This window comes from Macaca thibetana, chromosome 10 (genome assembly GCF_024542745.1).
Source record: "Macaca thibetana thibetana isolate TM-01 chromosome 10, ASM2454274v1, whole genome shotgun sequence".
NCBI lineage: Eukaryota > Metazoa > Chordata > Mammalia > Primates > Cercopithecidae > Macaca > Macaca thibetana.
Genome location: NC_065587.1, coordinates 18415946 through 18434885, shown reverse-complemented (window position 1 = coordinate 18434885; position 18940 = coordinate 18415946). Strand labels below are relative to the sequence as shown.

Below are 18940 nucleotides of genomic sequence, written 5' to 3'. Positions count from 1 at the left end.
AGTATTTTCTCTTTCTTTTATCAATGCTGAATATTGAAAAAGGGCATGCTGCCTGTTTCAATTTAGCGTGACTCCATGCTCGTGGGTTTCCTCTTTCAGGCAAGGGTATTTATTTCCTGAATCTTAAGTCTTCTTTTCTTTCTTTCTTCTTTTTTTTTTTTTGAGACACAGTTTTGCTCTTGTCACCCAGGCTGGAGTGCAATGGCATGATCTCGGCTCACTGCAACCTCTGCTTCCTGAGTTCAAGCGATTCAACTGCCTCAGCCTCCCGAGTAGCTGGGATTACAGGCATGCACCACCACGCCCAGCTAATTTTTGTATTATTAGTAGAGACAGGGTTTCATCATGTTGGCCAGGCTGGTGTTGAACTCCTGACCTCAGGTGATCCACCTGCCTCGGCCTCCCAAAGTGCTGAAATTATAGGCGTGGGTCACTGCACTTGGCCTTCAGTCTTATTTTTTTTCTTTCTCTCTTTTCTTTTCTTTTTCTTTTTGAGATGATGTCCCACTCTGTCACCCAGGCCGGAGTGCAGTGGCGTGATCTCGGCTCACTACAAGCTCTGCCTTCCGGGTTCACACCGTTCTCCTGCCTCAGCCTCCTGAGTAACTGGGACTACAGGTGCCTGCCACCATGCCCGCCTAATTTTCTTTTTGTATTTTTAGTAGATACAGGGTTTCACCATGTTAACCAGGATGGTCTCGATCTCCTGACCTTGTGATTCCCCACGTCGGCCTCCCAAAGTGCCGGGATTACAGGCATGAGCCACCGCACCTGGCCTTAAGTCTTATTTTCTAAGTCGTAGCTCTTCACTACATCAAAGGCAGTATACTGTGGTAAGTAAATACTCACGGTTTTCAAAGTGGACTCACCCAGGTTCAAGTTCTGGCTCAGCCATTCAGTAGCTCTGTGACCTTGAGTAAGTTATTTAATCTCTACAAACTGTAAAGTGGGGATAATAGTACCTACCTCTAGGACCGTTCATTTAATCAACTGACATTTATTGAGCACTGTGTCAGGCCCTGGAGACACAGAGTTGGAAGATTTAAATGAAATAATACAAGTGTTGGGCTTGGCACGGGGCCTAGTAGACGATAAAGACTCAATAATAAAGAATGGTCATGAATTATGAAAAAAAAGACTATTTCTCCAATAGTCATGAATTATGCAAAAAAAGACTATTTCTCTCTTAGTGCTCCATGGGCAGGATACAGGGGAGTGAGGCGTGTTCTGAATCGGGGGACTCTGGAAATGATCTGCTACCACTGAGCACCTCCTTGTCCTGGCTGAGGCTAGCTCTAAATTTGAAATCATAGTCAAAGCCAACAGCTAAGAAATAGTCATTTTTTGGCCGGGCGCGGTGGCTCAAGCCTGTAATCCCAGCACTTTGGGAGGCCGAGACGGGCGGATCACGAGGTCAGGAGATCGAGACCATCCTGGCTAACACGGTGAAACCCCGTCTCCACTAAAAATACAAAAAACTAGCCGGGCAAGGTGGTGGGCGCCTGTAGTCCCAGCTACTCGGGAGGCTGAGGCAGGAGAATGGCGTAAACCCGGGAGGCGGAGCTTGCAGTGAGCTGAGATCCGGCCACTGCACTCCAGCCTGGGCGACAAAGCGAGACTCCGTCTCAAAAAAAAAAAAAAAAAAAAAAAAAAAAAAAAAGAAATAGTCATTTTTTGATACAGTTCATGACTATTCTTTTTTTTTCTTCTTCTTCTTTTTTGAGACGGAGTCTTGTTCTGTCGCCCAGGCTGGAGTGCAGTGGCGCGATCTCGGCTCACTGCAAGCTCTGCCTCCCGGGTTCACGCCATTCTCCTGCCTCAGCCTCCCGAGTAGCTCGGACTACAGGCACCCGCCACCACGTCCGGCTAATTTTTTTTTTTTTTTTGTATTTTTATTAGAGACAGGGTTTCACCGTGTTTGCCAGGATGGTCTCAGTCTTCTGACCTCGTGATCTGTGCGCCTCAGCCTCCCAAAGTGCTGGGATTACAGGCATGAGCCACCGCGCCCCGCCTACTCTTCTTTATTATTGGGTGTTTACCGTCTACTAGGTCCCATGCCAAGCCCGGTGCCTCTGTTATTTCATTTAAACCTTACAACTCCGTGTCTCCAGGACCTGGCACAGTGCTCAGTAATGGTCAATAGATTAAATGAATGGTCCTGGAGGTAGGTCCTATCCTCGTTTTATACTTTATGGAGGTTAAATAACTTATGCAAGATCACAGAGCTATTGAATGGCTACCACACACTTTACCTATATTAACTCTCATACTTCTCACAGCCTTCTCCCGAAGTAGGCTTTATTACACCATTTTACAGAGGAGGAAACTGTCCAAGAGAGGTTAAGAAACTTGCCTGAGATGCCACAGCTAATTAGTGGCAGCACTGGGATCAGAACCAGACCAGCCAGTCTGACTCCAAAGCCTGTGATCCTACGGTCTGTCTAGACCACCAACACTGGGTTTGTCTCTGATTTCTCTATTTTCTGTCTATGCAGCCAGCCCCGAGCAGCTCCAGGAAGAGGCATATTCAGGCAGGGGATAGTTAGAGAGGCCATGTTGTTGTTGTTTGGGGAGAGAAATTTGGAGCCCTCATGTTCCCTGGTTCTTCTCAGGAATGTTCCACAATCCCCACCCACTTGATCCTTTTCCTGCTGCGTCTCTCTGACATCACCCAAGACCAAACCAGCTCATCCTGAAAAGCTTGGGGAGCCCAGGAGTGGAGGAGCCAGCTGGGGCAGCCTGCATGGGAGGCAGGGCTAGGGATCCTACTGCCAGAGCCCAGGGCTGTCATTTCAACCCAGCCCTGACTCCTCTGCAAAGTCTTGCCTCCTGGTTTGGCTGCTTTAAACCCAGCCCACCTGCCTTGCCCCAGCCTACTCACTGCCTGAGGTTTGCTATAACACCCCATGCAGGAGCCAACCTCACTTGTGCTTGGAAGGCCCCTGTGCTTGGTTTAATGCCCTGACATCTCCATCTTGAAATTCTTGGCCGGGCACGGTGGCTCACACCTGTAATCCCTGCACTTTGGGAGGCCGAGGAGGGCGGATCACGTGAGGTCATGAGTTCGAGACCAGCCTGGCCAACATGGTAAAACCCCATCTCTACTAAAAATACAAAAATTAGCCGGGTGTGGTGGCGTGCGCCTGTAATCCCAGCCATCCAGGAGGCCGAGGCAGGAGAATCACCAGAACCTGGGGGGCAGAGGCTGCAGTGAGCCAAGATCGTGCCACTGCACTCCAGCCCGGGTGACAGAGTAAGACTCTTGTCTCAAAAAAAAAAAAGAGAAAGACATTCTTAATCCTTTTGAAAAGAGGCTCTGCATTTTCATTTTGCACTGGGGCCTGCAAATTATGTAGCCAGTCCTGCTCAGACCCAGCAAAGGCATCAGAACACCAGAAGCCTGCCCAGCAGAGAATCTCCAGGAGACTGCTGGGCAACAGACAACAAGCCAGGGGTCCTAATTTCAGGGTTCACATTCATGAGGTCAAAGAACTCTGTGGACTGCAGGAAGCCAAGAGAATGAATTCACACATTTCCGGGATAATGTAAATTTATCGGCTTAAAACAGTTTTTTCAGTTACTCTCATAAATAAACATAACAGCCGTTGAACGTGCTGTTGCTTACTAGTATTACAGAAACATAAGAGATAAGGATCAGTTTGATTTAAGCAGAAAAGTGAACCTAGTCTCCATGTTTCTTAAAATCTTTTGCACCTTCTTGCCACAAGCCTGAAGTTGAATCACGATTAAATCCTTCCTTGAGATTCTGCCAGTAAACCAGACACCTGCTCAGATGTAAGTGTTGTTTCTATCTTCTCTAGGAACCTTCTGCCTCAGTTAGCAGCCCTGCCCCTGCGCCCCGCCCCGCATCACTCCCCATTTCCAGCCTTTGCTTTCCTCCTGATCCTTTCCTCTTTGTTTTCCAACAGACTGAGCATCGCAGTCCCAATGCTCAAGCAATGCTATCCACATTCCTTCCTTCCTCTCATGGCCAATCTCAGATGCTGCCAAGTTCTCACCTTTGGTTCCTTCCCCCCTCACCCTCCTGCTCTCTGGCTTTCATCCTCAATATTAGAACTGCCAAATATCACACCTGTAATTCCAGCACTTTGGGAGGCCAAGGTGGGCGGATCACAAGGTCAAGAGATCAAGACCATCCTGGCCAACATGGTGAAACCCCATCTCTACTAAAAATACAAAAATTATCTGGGCATGGTGGTGTGTGCCTGTAGTCCCAGCTACTCGAGAGGCTGAGGCAGGAGAATCACTTGAACCTGGGAGGCAGAGGTTGCAATGAGCCGAGATCACGCCACTGCACTCCAGCCTGGGTGACAAAGCGAGATTCCGTCTCAAAAAACAAAACAAAACAAAACAAAAAGAACTGCCAAATAAAGATCACTCTTCATGGTTCAGAGTTTCATCAGCCTGATTCCCTAGAAATAGGGCCACTTCATGACTTCTAGAGGCCTGAGGCACTTTTGTCTTTGGGGGCCTTTCTTCTGTTAAAAAAATATTGAAAATTATATTTTATAACTCTTTTGGTATAAAGATAAGTATGATCAAATCTAAATTGTATTCATTTTTTAAAATTCTTGTTTTTAAATATATTAAAACATTTTCATGTGTTTTTTTTTTTTTTTTTTGGACAGGGTCTTGCTCTATTGCTCAGGCTGAGATCACAGCTCACTGCAGCCTCGACCCCCTGGGCTCAAGCAATCCTCTCACCTTGGCCTCCCAAAGTGCGTGTGCCACCCTGCCGGGCCTTTTGTGGGCTTTTTAAAGTATTGTAGCTCTAGGCACTGTGCCTATTGTGCCTAATGGAAGCTAATGAAGAAGTCAGGACTGCTTTGAAGGGCTTGGTAAATGTGAGTAAAGCCTTCATAAAAGCTTTTCTCTCTGGGAAACCATACTGGCTTTTTTTTTTTAAAGTTGTATTTCCGGGTGCGGTGGCTCATACCTGTAATCCCAGCACTTTGGGAGGCCGAGGCCAACGGATTGCCAGCGGTCAGGAGTTCAAGACCAGCCTGGCCAAAATGGTGAAACCCCATCTCTATTAAAAATACTAAAATTAGCCAGGCTTGGTGGCAGATGCCTGTAATCCCAGCTACTCGGTGGGCTGAGGCAGGAGAATCCCTTGAACCTGGGAGGCGGAGGTTGTAGTGAGCCGAGATTGCACCACTGCACTCCAGCCTAGGTGACAGAGTAACATTCTGTCTCAAAAATAAATAAATAAATAAATAAATAAAATTGTATTCCTTTTGTTGGAAAAACAGTATAATTACAAAGAAAATTTTAATGAAGCCCAGGCGCGGTGGCTCACACCTATAATCCCAACACTTTGGGAAGCCGAGGCAGGCAGATCACGAGGTCAGGAGTTAGAGACCATCCTGGCTAACACAGTGAAATCCCGTCTCTACTAAAAATACAAAAAAATTAGCTGGGCGTGGTGGCATGCGCCTGTAGTCCCAGCTACTCAGGAGGCTGAGGCAGGAGAATGACGTGAACCCGGGAGGCAGAGCTTGCAGTGAGCCGATATCACACCACTGCACTCCAGCCTGGGCAACAGAGCAAGACTGGCTCAAAAAAAAAAAAAAAGGAAAGAAAATTTTTTAAAAGAACCTCTCATAATCTCATATCCTAACACAACTTTTCATTTTCATTTTTGTGATTCACTTCCTTGTCCAGATGCAAAGCAATTTCCCTCTTCCAGATGCAAAGCTATTTTACACAAATAATGGCTGTTGTGTTTGTGCAGTTTTGTATTCTGTGTTTTCCATTTAACATAATTTTATTGAATACATTTTCCATTTTCCATGGTTTTTTTTTTTTTTTTTTTTTTTTTTTTTTTTTTTTGTTGAGATGAAGTCTCACTCTGTTGCCCAGGCTGGAGTGCAGTGGCACAATCTCAGCCCACCACAACCTCTACCTCCTGGCTTCGAGTGATTCTCCTGCCTCAGCCTCCCGAGTAGCTGGGACTACAGGCATGTGCCACCATGCCCGACTGATTTTCGTATTTTCAGTAGAGATGGGGTTTCACTATGTTGCCCAGACTGGTCTCGAACTTCTGACCTCATGATCTGCCTGCCTCATCCTCCCGAAGTGCTGGGGTTACAGGTGTGAACCACTGCGCCTGGCCATTTTCCACGTTTCCACAATAGTCTTCATAACTACCATGTTGACTTGTGGTCGATTTACTCCCCCTCTGCTGGTTTCTCAGATCTTTTCTGACTCTGCTTACGTCTGTTTCATTGCTTCCTTTTCTTCCTTGCATACATTTAGTCTGGGCCACCTGATCTTTCTGTAAATTCTCCCCCCAGGTAGTCTGATGGATGACTTCAACTTCCAGCTTTATAGGCCTGAGGAAAATGGGCTTTGCAGATGGTTCTGCCGAATGGCATTTCGTGTTCAGTGATCTACGTATGTGGCCTGCACATGGCCTTTCACCGTGCGTCACATGCATTTGACAGGCAGGCAGGCCACGGGGCAGATCTTGTTAAATTCTACGTTCTAGCAATGGGATCAGATGGTCAGTCTGAAGATACCTTAGGCATGATCCAGTTCAGCTTCCTTATTTACAGATAAGATAAAGATCTTTACAGGAAACTGAGGCTCAAGGAGGTTAACAGACTTGATCAGGGTCATAGATCCTATGAGTAAGAAGTGGAAACTTGGTTCCTTAACTCCCAAAGCTTTATGCTCTTTCCTCACTAGCATGCTCTATGAATTTGATAAAGAAGAACTGTAGTTTATATTGCTGTACCATTAGAATGTACACTTCTATTACAGAATTATATGTATATATTCTTTGTATATTTATATAAAATAAAAATAAAATATAGGAAATATATTTTATATATTTATATAAAACATTTTATAAAATATATTGTTTTATATATAGTATATAAAATATGTTTATTAAATATGTAATATTTTATGTACTTTAATTTATGTAGGTATATAAAATATACAATATAAAATATATGAGATATATATATATTTTTTGAGAGACAAGGTCTCATTCTATTGCTCGTGTTAGAGTGCAGTGGCATGATCATAGCTTAGTGTAATCTCAAACTCCTGGGCTCAAGCAATTCTCCCCCCCTCAGCTTCCTGAGTAGTTGGGATTACAGGGGTGCGCCACCATGTCTAGCTAATTTTTAAAAAAGCTTTCGTAGAGATGAGGTCTCACTTTGTTACCCAGGCTGGTCTCAAACTCCTGGCCTCAAGTGATCCTCCCACCTTGGCCTCCCAAATTGCTGGGATTACAGGTAAGAGCCTGTAAGATGGCACCTGGACATATTACACAATTATATTTGTAATTATTTTGTTCCCTATTTTATTTTTATGTTACTGTAATGGAAAAAAGAAAAGCTTGACAGTACAATTTTTAGTAAAGTACATACTTCAAAGTCATCTGGCCCATTACGGGAGAGGTGCTTAACTGACTCATGTTCACACGATGGTTAACTTCACTTTTTTTCTTTTTTCTTTTCTTTTTTTTGAGACAGAGTCTCACTGTCACCCAGGCTGGAGTGCAGTGGTGTGATCTTGCCTCACTGCAACCTCTGCCTCCCAGCTTCAAGTGATTCTCCTGCCTCAGCCACCTGAGCAGCTGGGATTACAGATCACTTGTTTTTTTAATGGTCATTTTGTCTCTGGTCAGTTGACTCATTTATTACTAAGGTGTCCCAACAGTCAAATTGATTGATCTTACCTGTTCAGAGACAAGGAGCAGACCAGTCTTTGTCCCAAAATAACCAGGCCAACACTGGTACTAGCAACCTATAGACAATAAAAGCATTTATTATTAAGATGAGAGAGTGTCAGTTTTGGCCACCAATATAATTTCCAATAGTTGAAACATTATAAGCCCAACTTTCCCTCTTAGTCTGAAGACATTGGAAATCTAAAAGACATTGGGAATAAATATCTCTGAAAATCCTGTCTTGTAAGTTAGGGAAGCTACCTGCAAAGACTTTTTGTTTGATGATCTCCTTTGATTTATTTTTTTTCTCCTAATCTCTCTTCTCTATGTACGTGTGTGTGTGTGCCTATGTGCGTATGACATTTTTGTTAGGTTTATTATATCCTTCTATCAGATTGCATTTGGCCTTCATTTGCTCAAGTAAAAATGAATTCTACCTTGATTGACTTATTTAGATTAAAAAAAAAGAATTCCAGCTCTCCATGTAACTGAGGTAGGTGGTGGAAAGAGTGTGCATGAAGTAGAGACTGGAAAGAGATTTTACAATGTATGAGAGTGTGAGTGCTGGCCTCCCATCCTGCCACACATACCCTTCCCTCAACTCCAACCTCACTGAGACAGGGTCTTACCCTGTTGCCCAGACTGGAGTGCAGTGGTGCAATCATAGCTCACTGTAGCCTCAAACTCCTGGGTTCAGAGCCACACTTCCACCTCAGCCTCCCGAGTAACTAGGACAACAGGTGCACGACGCCACCACACCTGGCTAAACAATTTTTTTTTGTAGAGATGAGGTCTTGCTATGTTGCCTGGGCTGGTCTCTAACTCCTGGCCTCAAGCAATCTTCCTGCTTTGGCCTCCCAAGACACTGGGATTATAGGCATGAGCCATCGCGTCCAGCCTCCATCCTCACTCTTAATCAATGGAGCATCCCCACCCTCTTCGAACTTTTCAAAGCTGCTGGCCAACAGTCCACAGCAGGAGCAGGATTGGCATCTACAGGCTGCTCCACTGTCTCCCCAGACTTACGAAGTCCATGGAAACGATGGTTTCAACTGTGGAGTTCTTGGGTTGGGTGAGCATCATGATGGAGGCAGGGATGTCCAGGGTGAAGTTGCCTGGTTGTAGATTGATCACGGGAGGCTCTGTGGCCATTATCCTCACCATGAAGGGCTGGGACAAGATGTAGATCTCTGCAATCTGCCCACATTCCAATAAAGAAAGAAAGATTGTGAGACGTGAGTTGATGAAGGGAAATCACAAGGTTAGGACGGCTTGTGGTGACTAAATCTTACATCGTGCAGTTTTAATAGAAAAACAGCTCTTTAATAATCATAATCACACACACAAATCAAACGATGATAACAGTTGGCAGTTACTGAACATAAGACTTGATACTACCCACTGTGCCCGGGGCTTTATGTATTATCACATTGAATCTTCAGAAAATCCCTGTGAGGCAGATTCTATCAGCATCCCTGTTTCATAGTGGAGAATGTGAGTCTTACAGAGGTTAAATGATGTTCTCAAGGTTCTAGGGGAATAAGTGGTAGAATTGGGATTCAAATCTAGGTCTGGGCTGGGCACAGTGGCTCACACCTGTAATCCTAGCACTTTGGGAGGCTGACATGGGTGGATCACTTGAGCCCTGGAGTTTGAGACCAACCAGGGCAACATGGAGAAATCATGCCTCTACAAAAAATAGAAAAAATAGCTGGGCGTAGTGGCTTGTGCCTGTAGTCCCAGCTACTCGGGAGGCTGAGGCGGGAGGATCACTTGAGCCGGGGAGGCGGATATTGCAGTGAACCAAGATCGTGCCACTGCACTCCAGCCTGGATGACAGAGCGAGACCCTGTCTCAAAAAACAAGCAAACAAAAACAAATCTAGGTCTGTCTGACTCAAGATCCTTGCTCCAAAACCAGGATGCTACATGAACATCTCTTTGCCCTCAAGGGCAATTCCTAGGCCGTAGGTTCATTATGTTCAATACTTAGTGTGCTACGAAGGCACAATATTAACGGTTGCTTTACTACAGTTACAAGTGTTGGCACTAATCCTTCATTTAAGAATCGAATCCTTCATTTACACTAATAAATCCTTTATTTAAACTAATTATTTCAAGTGTGGTAGAATATTGTGGAAGGCACAGGTGATTTATTTTGTGAACTTACAATTATACTCTAACTTGTATGTTAATTGCACTTTAAACTGTACTGTTCAGTAAATATTCGTGGATAGTTGATTAAGAGAAAAAAACTCCCAATAATAGACAGAGGGACTTATCCAAAAAGGAATACATAGAACCCACAAGTCTTCCAGAAGTAATTGCAACGGAGCCAAATACACTATCAAGACTCAAACCCCGGGCACTTACCCGGGAGAGCACATTGCCAAGGCCTTGAGAGTTTTGAACAAAATGGTTGGAAATCTGGAAAATAAAGTCCATTGTGTCACTGTTAGGATTTTACCTGGATTGTCTTTTCAGGGAAAATGTAGTGTTCCCTACAATTTTATGAATTGTGAAGCTGTTACACCATAAAATATTCAGTGTTTAAAGATGACCTATCATTTTATAGCCCAATCATAGGGAATCCGAAGTTCAGAGAAGTAAAGTGACTTGCCCAAGGTCACACAGGAAGTTATATTTCTTTTAACTCTGGGAACAATACAGTCTCTTGTTAATAACTGTAGAATATTTACACATGGATTGTACGTATATAGCACAAAAACTTTTATTTTTATATATATTACAATCTATGTGTACATATTCTTTATATATATTACATTCTGTGTGTACATATTCTTTATATATATTACAATCTATGTGTACATATTCTTTATTTATATATATATTACAATCTATGTGTACATATTCTACAGTCATTAACAATAAGCCTTGTGTTATTGTCCTCACTTTTAGGGATTACTGAGATACCAGATGCTTAAGGAATTTACATTCACAGATGAATGATTTTCAAGTCTGCAGCTAGAAGTGTCTAATTGTCAGCATTGTAAGGTAGCTGCCATACTTACCATTCTGAACATAAGCTTTATATCTACTTGTGTAATTAAGACATATAGAATGAGAAGATTCAAAAAGAGATGCTCAATAAAAGTTTTTGGTTGGCTGGCTAGAGACGGTGCTGTCATTATAAAACGGAGGTGCATGACAGAGAATCAATGAATATCTGTACTATTACTAATCATTGTAGATAAACCAGCTGTAATTACAGCCAGGGTAACTCTTTATGTTAGCATAATACAGGAAATAATGATGATGATGATGATGAGCAACAGTTATATCGCACTTATTCTGTGTTGGGGATTGGTCTGAATGCTTGACACGTATTTAAATCTTTTAATGCCCATATAAACTCTGTGAGTATGGAACTATTATTATCTGCCTTTTCTAGATGAAGAAATTCTGGCACATAGAAGTTATATAAATTGGCCGGGCGCGGTGGCTCAAGCCTGTAATCCCAGCACTTTGGGAGGCCGAGACGGGCGGATCACGAGGTCAGAAGATCGAGACCATCCTGGCTAACACGGTGAAACCCCGTCTCTACTAAAAAATACAAAAAACTAGCTGGGTGAGGTGGCGGGCGCCTGTGGTCTCAGCTACTCGGGAGGCTGAGGCAGGAGAATGGCGTAAACCCGGGAGGCGGAGCTTGCAGTGGGCTGAGATTGCGCCACTGCACTCCAGCCTGGGCGACAGAGCGAGACTCCGTCTCAAAAAAAAAAAAAAAAAAAAAAAAAAATAAGTTATATAAATTGAAATTACCTCTAAGGTCACAGGCAATACATGATGGAAAGGGGTCTTGGTATTATCTGAGATGAATCTAGTACAGTGGTGAGTGGTGAGGTATCATGAACAAACAAAGGTAGCAGAACTGGAAACTTGACAACTCACCAGCTAATACAGGTTGAACATCCCTAATCTGAATATCTGAAATTCAAAGTGCCCCAAAATCCAACTATTAAATGCCGACATGATACACAAAGGAAATGCTTATTGGAGCATTTTTGATTTTGGATTTTCAGATTAGGGCTGCTGAGCCGGTAAGTATATATAATGCAAATATCGCAAAATCTGACAAAATCTGAAATCCAGAACACTTCTGGTCCCAAGCATTTTGGATAAGGGATGCTCAGCCCATAACCGTGTTAATTCCACAATTCCTTCATTCCTCCACTGTCTTACTGAGAGTGATAACCCAGGAATCGAAATTATGGCGTAAAAGTCCTATAACAGGATACTTATAAAAAGGCTGAATGGTGGTGACCACTGACATCCTCAGTTAACTCTCCTCACCTCTTTGGTGGAGAGAGTGACATTGAAAGCCCCAGCTGTGAAATAAGCAAAGGACGCAGATTTAAAGAAATACTCGGCGATTCCAATGTAGAGCATGGAGTTGCTGCGTTCTGGGAGCACAAAAGGAACTGGTGAGAAGGGCGGGTCGGCGAGGTTTTCCAGTGGGTAGAATACGCCCTGTGGGAAAACAGGGAGAAAGACCAGTGTATCGGGTCAAAACTCAAATTCTAAGAAGGCTAAGAAGGTGGATCCTCTGAAATAGAACAAGAATTCCAGAAGCTCGGGCCGGGCGCGGTAGCTCACGCCTGTAATCCCAGCACTTTGGGAGGCTGAGGCAGGTGGATCACTGGAGCAATGGAGTTTGAATTGATTGAATGATTGTTTTTCCATGATCAACCTGGGCAGCATGGCAGGCCCTGTCTCTATAAAAAATACAAAAATTAGCCAGGTGTGGTGGCATGTACCTGTAGTTCCAGCTACTTGGGAGGCTGAGAGAGGAGAATCCCTTGAACCAGGGAGGTTGAAGCTGCAGTGAACTGTGACTGCGGCACTGCACTCCAGCCTCAGCCTGGGTGGCAGAAGGGGACCTTGTCAAAAAAAAAAAAAAAAGAAGAAGAAGAATAATCCTAGAAACTCAGTAATGCTGAAAAACTGTTAAGGCTTTCTGACTCCTTGACCAGTGACTATTTTTCAAAGCTCTTAGTATTCTTGGGCATATTTAGGTGTGTCTGTTCACCCCAGGGTGTAACCCAATGAGAACCCTTGTTCGAACTTTTCTCAGACAAAGAAGGAGGTGTATTTAGCTGGAAGGACAACTCTGAGTAAAAGTCGTTCCTGAGGTGCTGTGAAGTGGTGTCAAACACTTGACCTTCAAAATCTGTGTCTGCTGAGTACCTGGGGAATCATAGAAAGAAGCACCCAAGACTCCAAATGGTTTAAATCATTTTTGTGGCATTTCTAGCACTGCTCTCATTAGCTATAGGGCGTTATTACAAAATATTGTCTTGTCCAACATTGAACTGAGTTGAAAGACTCTGGTGAGTGAAGTATGAGCCCATATGCTTTTTAAAAGATAATGATATTAGCTTTGGAGCAAAAGGAAACATAAGCACAATGATCGTTTTTCCATGATCAGTGAACACTAATTCCATGTGCTCATGGCCCTGACAGAGGTCAGCAGCCCTCAGTTAAATCCACTAACCTGACACTTAGAAATGGAAGTGCCAACGTGTACCACCTACTGATATGTTAAGTTCCAATAAATACAGACCGCTCTACTTGCTGCCTCTTAGCCTCAAACCTAGAGGCAAAGACATATGATCCTTCTCCTGAAGAGGGCAGACATATGTTGTACAATACAATCATTTGCTTATCAACAAAATGTTCAAGAATCTTTTGAAAAGGTGTAAACATGAGGCAGTTGCTTGAAAGAAAAATTATTCAAAGAGGATGTATATATATTTCCTTCATATAGAATCATTATTTTTTATTTTTGTTTTTGTTTATTTGAGACAGAGTCTCATTCTGTCACCCAGGCTGGAATGCAGTGGTAAGATCTCGGCTCACTGCAACCTCTGCCTTCCAGGTTCAAGGAATTCTCCCGCCTCAGCCTCCCAAACAGCTGGGAATGCAGCTGTGTATCACTATGCCTTGCTAATTGTTTGTGTTTTTAGTAGAGATGGGGTTTCACCATGTTGACCAGGCTGGTCTCAAACTCCTGGCCTCAAGTGATCCACCTGCCTGGGTCTCCCAAAGTGCTGGGATTATAGTTGTGAGCCACTGCACCCGGTCCATAATCACTGTTTTCTAAATATTGGCTGTTGACAGCCAGGCTGAGGATTCTGATGATGATAAAGTTACCTTCAAGTTCAGGTCAAGGTAGTTCTCAGTAATTTCTGGAGAACTGATTAGGGAGTAATCCAACAGAGTGTAGTTGTCAATCTTGGTTAAAACTAAATAACCAACAAAGAAAAAAGAAAATCCATATTCATTAAAAGCATAGTATAATATATGAATGATGTCTATCTAGAACAAAATAACTTTAAATTCTCTGTTTAAAAGATCAATTCCTGCTTTTCATAAGGAATACATGTTATCTTTTGAAAACCCAGGAAAAGTAGATGAATCAAAAGAAGAAAGTGAACATTTTTTCCAAGTGAATTAATCTGAGAGAAGCATCACTAAAATTTGGGTGTGCAGTGGTGCCCCTTATCTGCAGGGCATATGTTCCAAGACCCCACTGGATGCCTGAAAGTGTGGACAGTACCAACACCTACATACACTGTGATAAAAGGAATGTGAATGTGAATGTGGTCTCTCTCTCTCTCTCTCAAATGCACATTGAGATATTGAATATTTTTAAACCGTGGTTGACCACGGGTAACTGAAACTGCAGAAGGCAAAACTGCAGATAAGGGAGGACTTTTGTATACCTTTTTAGGTATACACATATACAATCACAAAATGTATGTATAGCTTTTTTTTTTTTTTTTTTTTTTTTTTGAGATAGAGTCTCACTCTATCACCCAGGCTGGAGTGCAGTGGTGTAATCTTGGCTCACTGCAACCTCTGCCTCCTAGGTTCAAGCAGTTTTCATGCCTCAGCCTTCCCAGTAGCCAGGATTACAGGTACCCGCCACTACACACAGCTAATTTTTGTGTTTTTAGTAGAGACAGGGTTTCACCATGTTGGCCAGGCTGGTTTCAAACTCCTGACCTCAAGTGATCCATCCACCTTGGCCTCCCAAAGTGCCGGGATTACAGGCGTGGGCCACTGTGCCCAGCCCTATATAAGTTATTTTTAAAAAAGGAAATTAGTACAAACACAAAACTCATACCAATATTTAGCCATATATATTGGGTTGGTATAATGAAAGACTTTTCAGTTTGATGTTATAAATTGCAGTTAGAACTTCATTTTTTTTTTTACAAGGAGTATGCATTACTGTTGTCATTAGAAATATTTTTAAAAACAGATTGTGTGAGAGAAAATAAAGTCCACTAAATTGGAGAGGCCAAGGAAATTCTTAGGCACAGTGCTACTAATTCAAATAATTTTATGTATTATCATTTTCAGAATAAAGCAGAAGTCAAGAGGACCAGAGTACAGTGTTGGGTGAAGTTCTGGGTGAAGTTCCAGAAAGCACAGATTGGCCTGGGCGTGGTGGCTCACACCTGTAATCCCAGCATTTTGGGAGGCTGAGGCGGGCGGATCACCTGAGGCTGGGAGTTCGAGACCAGCCTGACCAACATGGAGAAATCCCACCTCTACTAAAAATACAAAATTAGCAATGTGTGGTGGTGCATGCCTGTAATCTCAGCTACTCGGGAGGCTGAGGCAGGAGAATCACTTGAACCCAGGAGGCAGAGGTTGCGGTGAGCTGAGATCGCGCCATTGCACTCTAGCCTGGGCGACAAGAGTGAAACTCCGTCAAAAAAAAAAAAATTAAAGCACAGATTTTACTGTCTGAAGCTAGTTGTATGTGCAGTGATGCAGGGCTCAGGTTTCCCACTTGGCTTTGGAGAGCTGCTTTCCTGACCACTGACATGTGTTCTACAATATGAAGACCTACTCCCTGTTCTAGAAACAGTTACCTGAGCATCACGTCTTCTCTCTTCTTGCATGTCATAGATGGAGATGAAAAGCAAGAAGAGATGAAGTGTCTTGCTAAGATTAAGGAACAATATTTTCCTAAGCCACCATAGTTTTTAGTTTTCACTTTTTTTTGAGACAGAGTCTTGCTCTGTCACCCAGGCTGGAATGCAGTGGCACAATCTCGGCTCACTGCAGCCTCCATCTCTCAGGTTCAAGCGATTCTCTTGACTCAGCCACCCAAGTAGCTGGGATTACAGGCCTGCACCACCACCTCTGGCTAATTTTTGTATTTTTAGTAGAGACAGGGTTTCACCCTGTTGGCCAGGCTGGTCTTGAACTCCTGGCCTCAAGTGAGTTGCTTGCCTCAGTTTCCCAAAGTGCTGGGATTACAGGTGTGGGCCACTGTGCCTGGCCATTGCCACAGTTTTTAAAATGCTTTCAAGTCGTTACTCGGAAGCACAGCAATCATTTCACAGACGAGGTGAGTGAGGCTCAGAGGTAAAGGAACTTGCTCAAGGAAAGCTAGAACATGGCAATCCTTGGCTACTTCTTTCCTCACTATATCTCATTTTCGTTCCCTACATCTCCAATCCATTCATTTTCTTTCATCCATCTGCATCCATTTATCCATCTAATATATACATTTTTTGAGACAGGATCTCACTTTGTCACCTAGACTGGAGTGCAGTGGCATGATCTTGGCTCACTGTAGCCTCAACCTCCTGGGCTCAAGTAATCCTCCTACCTCAGCCTCCCCGTAGCTGGGACTACAGGTGTACGCCACCATGCCTGGCTGATTAAAAAAAAAAAAAATTACAGAAACAAGGTCTCACTATGTTGCCTAGGCAGGTCTTGAACTCCTGACCTCAAGCAATCCTCCCACCTTGGCCTCCCAAAGTGCTGGGATTACAGGAGTGAGCCACTTCGCCTGGCCACAATCCAATGTTTCTTAACCTAATGGGCTGGGTGCTGCGCCTGACGCTGGGGGCACAGCGGTGAGTCAAACTTCCTGCACCCAAGGAACTCATAGTCTTGGGGAGGAGGCAGACATATCAATAGGATATTATAATACAACACAGCAAGGGCTGATCTAAACTGAGCTCCTCATGGTCCTGCTACAAACCTGCTCTTATGTTCTTTCCCATCTCAATAAATGTTAAATCCCTTCTTCCAATTTTCCAGTTGCTTAGAGTTTTACCCACCAAAGTCACCCTTCACTCCTCTCGTGACCCACATTTGATCTGTTGGACAAATACCACTGTCTTGATCTTCAAGGTATATCCAGAATCCCAACATGCCTTACCATCTTCATCACGCCACCCTAGGCCAGCCACCATCATTACCTGTATGGGTCACCGCACTCTTCTCTTAAGTAGTCTCCTTGCTTTCGCCCTTGGCCCCCTTCCTTCCTGTCTATTTTTTTTAGCACAGAAGCCAGACTGATCTCCTTAAGTTATGTCATGCCGGCCTTACTCTTCAAAGGCATCCCATCTTAGATTAAGAGGTGGGCTTTGCAGTCCCTACACATCCCTGAAGATCAAACCATCCCTTTTCCCTTTCTCTGGCCTCACTGCCTGCTGCCCCCCAACCCCCTGTTCCTAGTGTGTCCTTCTCACAGCTTCCCCAGCACACTTGAGATATTCAGCCTCAGGGCTTTTGTGCCTGTGGTTTCCTCAATCTGGACTCTTCATCTAGATTGAGCAGCAGCTCACTTTCTACTCCCTTTGGGTTTTTCTAGTAGAGTCATCTGCTCAGTGGTGGTTTTCCTGGTCACTCTGTCTAGAATGGAAATTCCTCTCCAGCTCCTCCACTGCTTTATTTTTCTTCTTACCACTTATCACTGCCATAGCATAGATTTTACTTATTTATATTGCTTGCCGTCTGTCTCTTCCCACTAGGCTCATGACGGCAGGTATGTGTGTTGCCTAGGAATACTGTTGCATCCCCAGCACCAAGAACGGTGCTCAGTCTGTTTCAGGTGCTCAGCGTGCCGTTGGTGAATGAATGGATGCAGTGCAGAGAGAGAGAGAGAGAGAGAGAGATGTCCAAAGTATCATGTGAGCACAGAGGAGGTGTAACTTTATGGAGTGGGGACTGTCAAGGTTTCCTGGAAGAGGCTGTGTCTGAGCTGGGTCTTAAATACAAAGAGGAGAGAACACAACATATAAAGAGAGGTAGAGAATGGAAAGGATTAAATCCTCCAGGGTTTAGCACAGTGCTGGCTAAGCTCTGCAGGTTTAGAAATGGGCACTCAATACATATCTGTTAAAGCAGCAGTCCCCAACCTTTTTGGCACCAGGGACCAGTTTAATGGAAGATGATTTTTCCATGGCCTGGGGTTGTGGGGGACGGTTTCCGGATGAAACTCTTCCACCTCAGATCATCAGGCATTGGATTCTCATGAGGCACATGCAACCTAGATGGTTTGCATGCGCAGTTCACGATAGGGTTCGCACTCCTATGAGAATCTAATGCTGCCGCTGATCTGACAGGAGGCAGAGCTCAGGCAGTAATGCTCAGTCACCTGCCCACTGCTCACCTCCTGCTGTGTGGTCCAGTTTCTAACCTGTCTATGGCCCAGGGATTGGGAACTCCCGTGTTAAAGGAATGAAAGGATGGAGGGGAGAGGAAGCTCTTCCAGGCAGAGAAAACAGCAAAAGCAAAGGCAAGGGGTGAGGAGGGCAGTGGAAACAGTTTGATTGCTGGGGCAGAGAAAGGTAAAGAGAAAGATGACGCGGAGAGAGGAAAGTAGGAGATGGGGTGTGGTGAATCTTGTAGTCCATGCTAAGGTGCGTGGACTTGATGCTCAGGGCAGCCACTGCAGGCTGAGAACCCCAGAATAACCTGGTCAAGATTAGTGTTAATCTCTCTGAAGAGAAGGGATGTAATGCCACTGCTTGGGTTAGTGCTTGTGAGGGTTTAATTCCTGAACCTACATCTCATCTCCCTGGAGCCGCCCCTCTTGCAGCAGTGAAGTTAGTTATTAGCCAAAGTGTGCATGCTCTATACGCAAGGCACGCCCTCCCATGCACCTTCCTGGGGCTCTAATTTGCAGAATGTGAAGCAGGATGCAGAGCTCGAGCTATACAGCCTTGAAAAGCAAACCCAGACAGTATCAGCTTTTGAAGGTGGAAAGACAACCATCTGGAAAAGACAGTTCTAAGACTCACCCTCCAGTGTGCTGAGGTTGGCATTTAGCGCTTTGACTTCACTTGCAATAATGGGACAGAGCTGGCCACAAAGGAATAAAAAGAAAAAAAGCAAGTTATCATGTTGTATTGCAAACCCTTATTGATAGGCCTAGACCCTGCAAACAAAGGCCTTCTGGTTA

The 18940-nt window shown here is 44.1% G+C and overlaps 1 protein-coding gene across 2 annotated transcripts in view; it reads right to left on the bottom strand.

Moving 5' to 3' along the window:
- Nucleotides 1–18940, bottom strand: part of BPIFC (BPI fold containing family C) — a 60644-nt gene that overhangs the window by 13668 nt on the left and 28036 nt on the right. For both annotated transcript variants that reach the window (XM_050745867.1, XM_050745868.1), the window contains 6 exons: nt 18780–18840; nt 13876–13967; nt 12016–12192; nt 10078–10131; nt 8732–8902; nt 7715–7782 (listed from right to left, as the gene is read on the bottom strand). In XM_050745867.1, coding sequence (XP_050601824.1) covers nt 7715–7782; nt 8732–8902; nt 10078–10131; nt 12016–12192; nt 13876–13967; nt 18780–18840 — 623 coding nt within the window. The remainder of the gene's footprint in view (nt 1–7714; nt 7783–8731; nt 8903–10077; nt 10132–12015; nt 12193–13875; nt 13968–18779; nt 18841–18940) is intronic.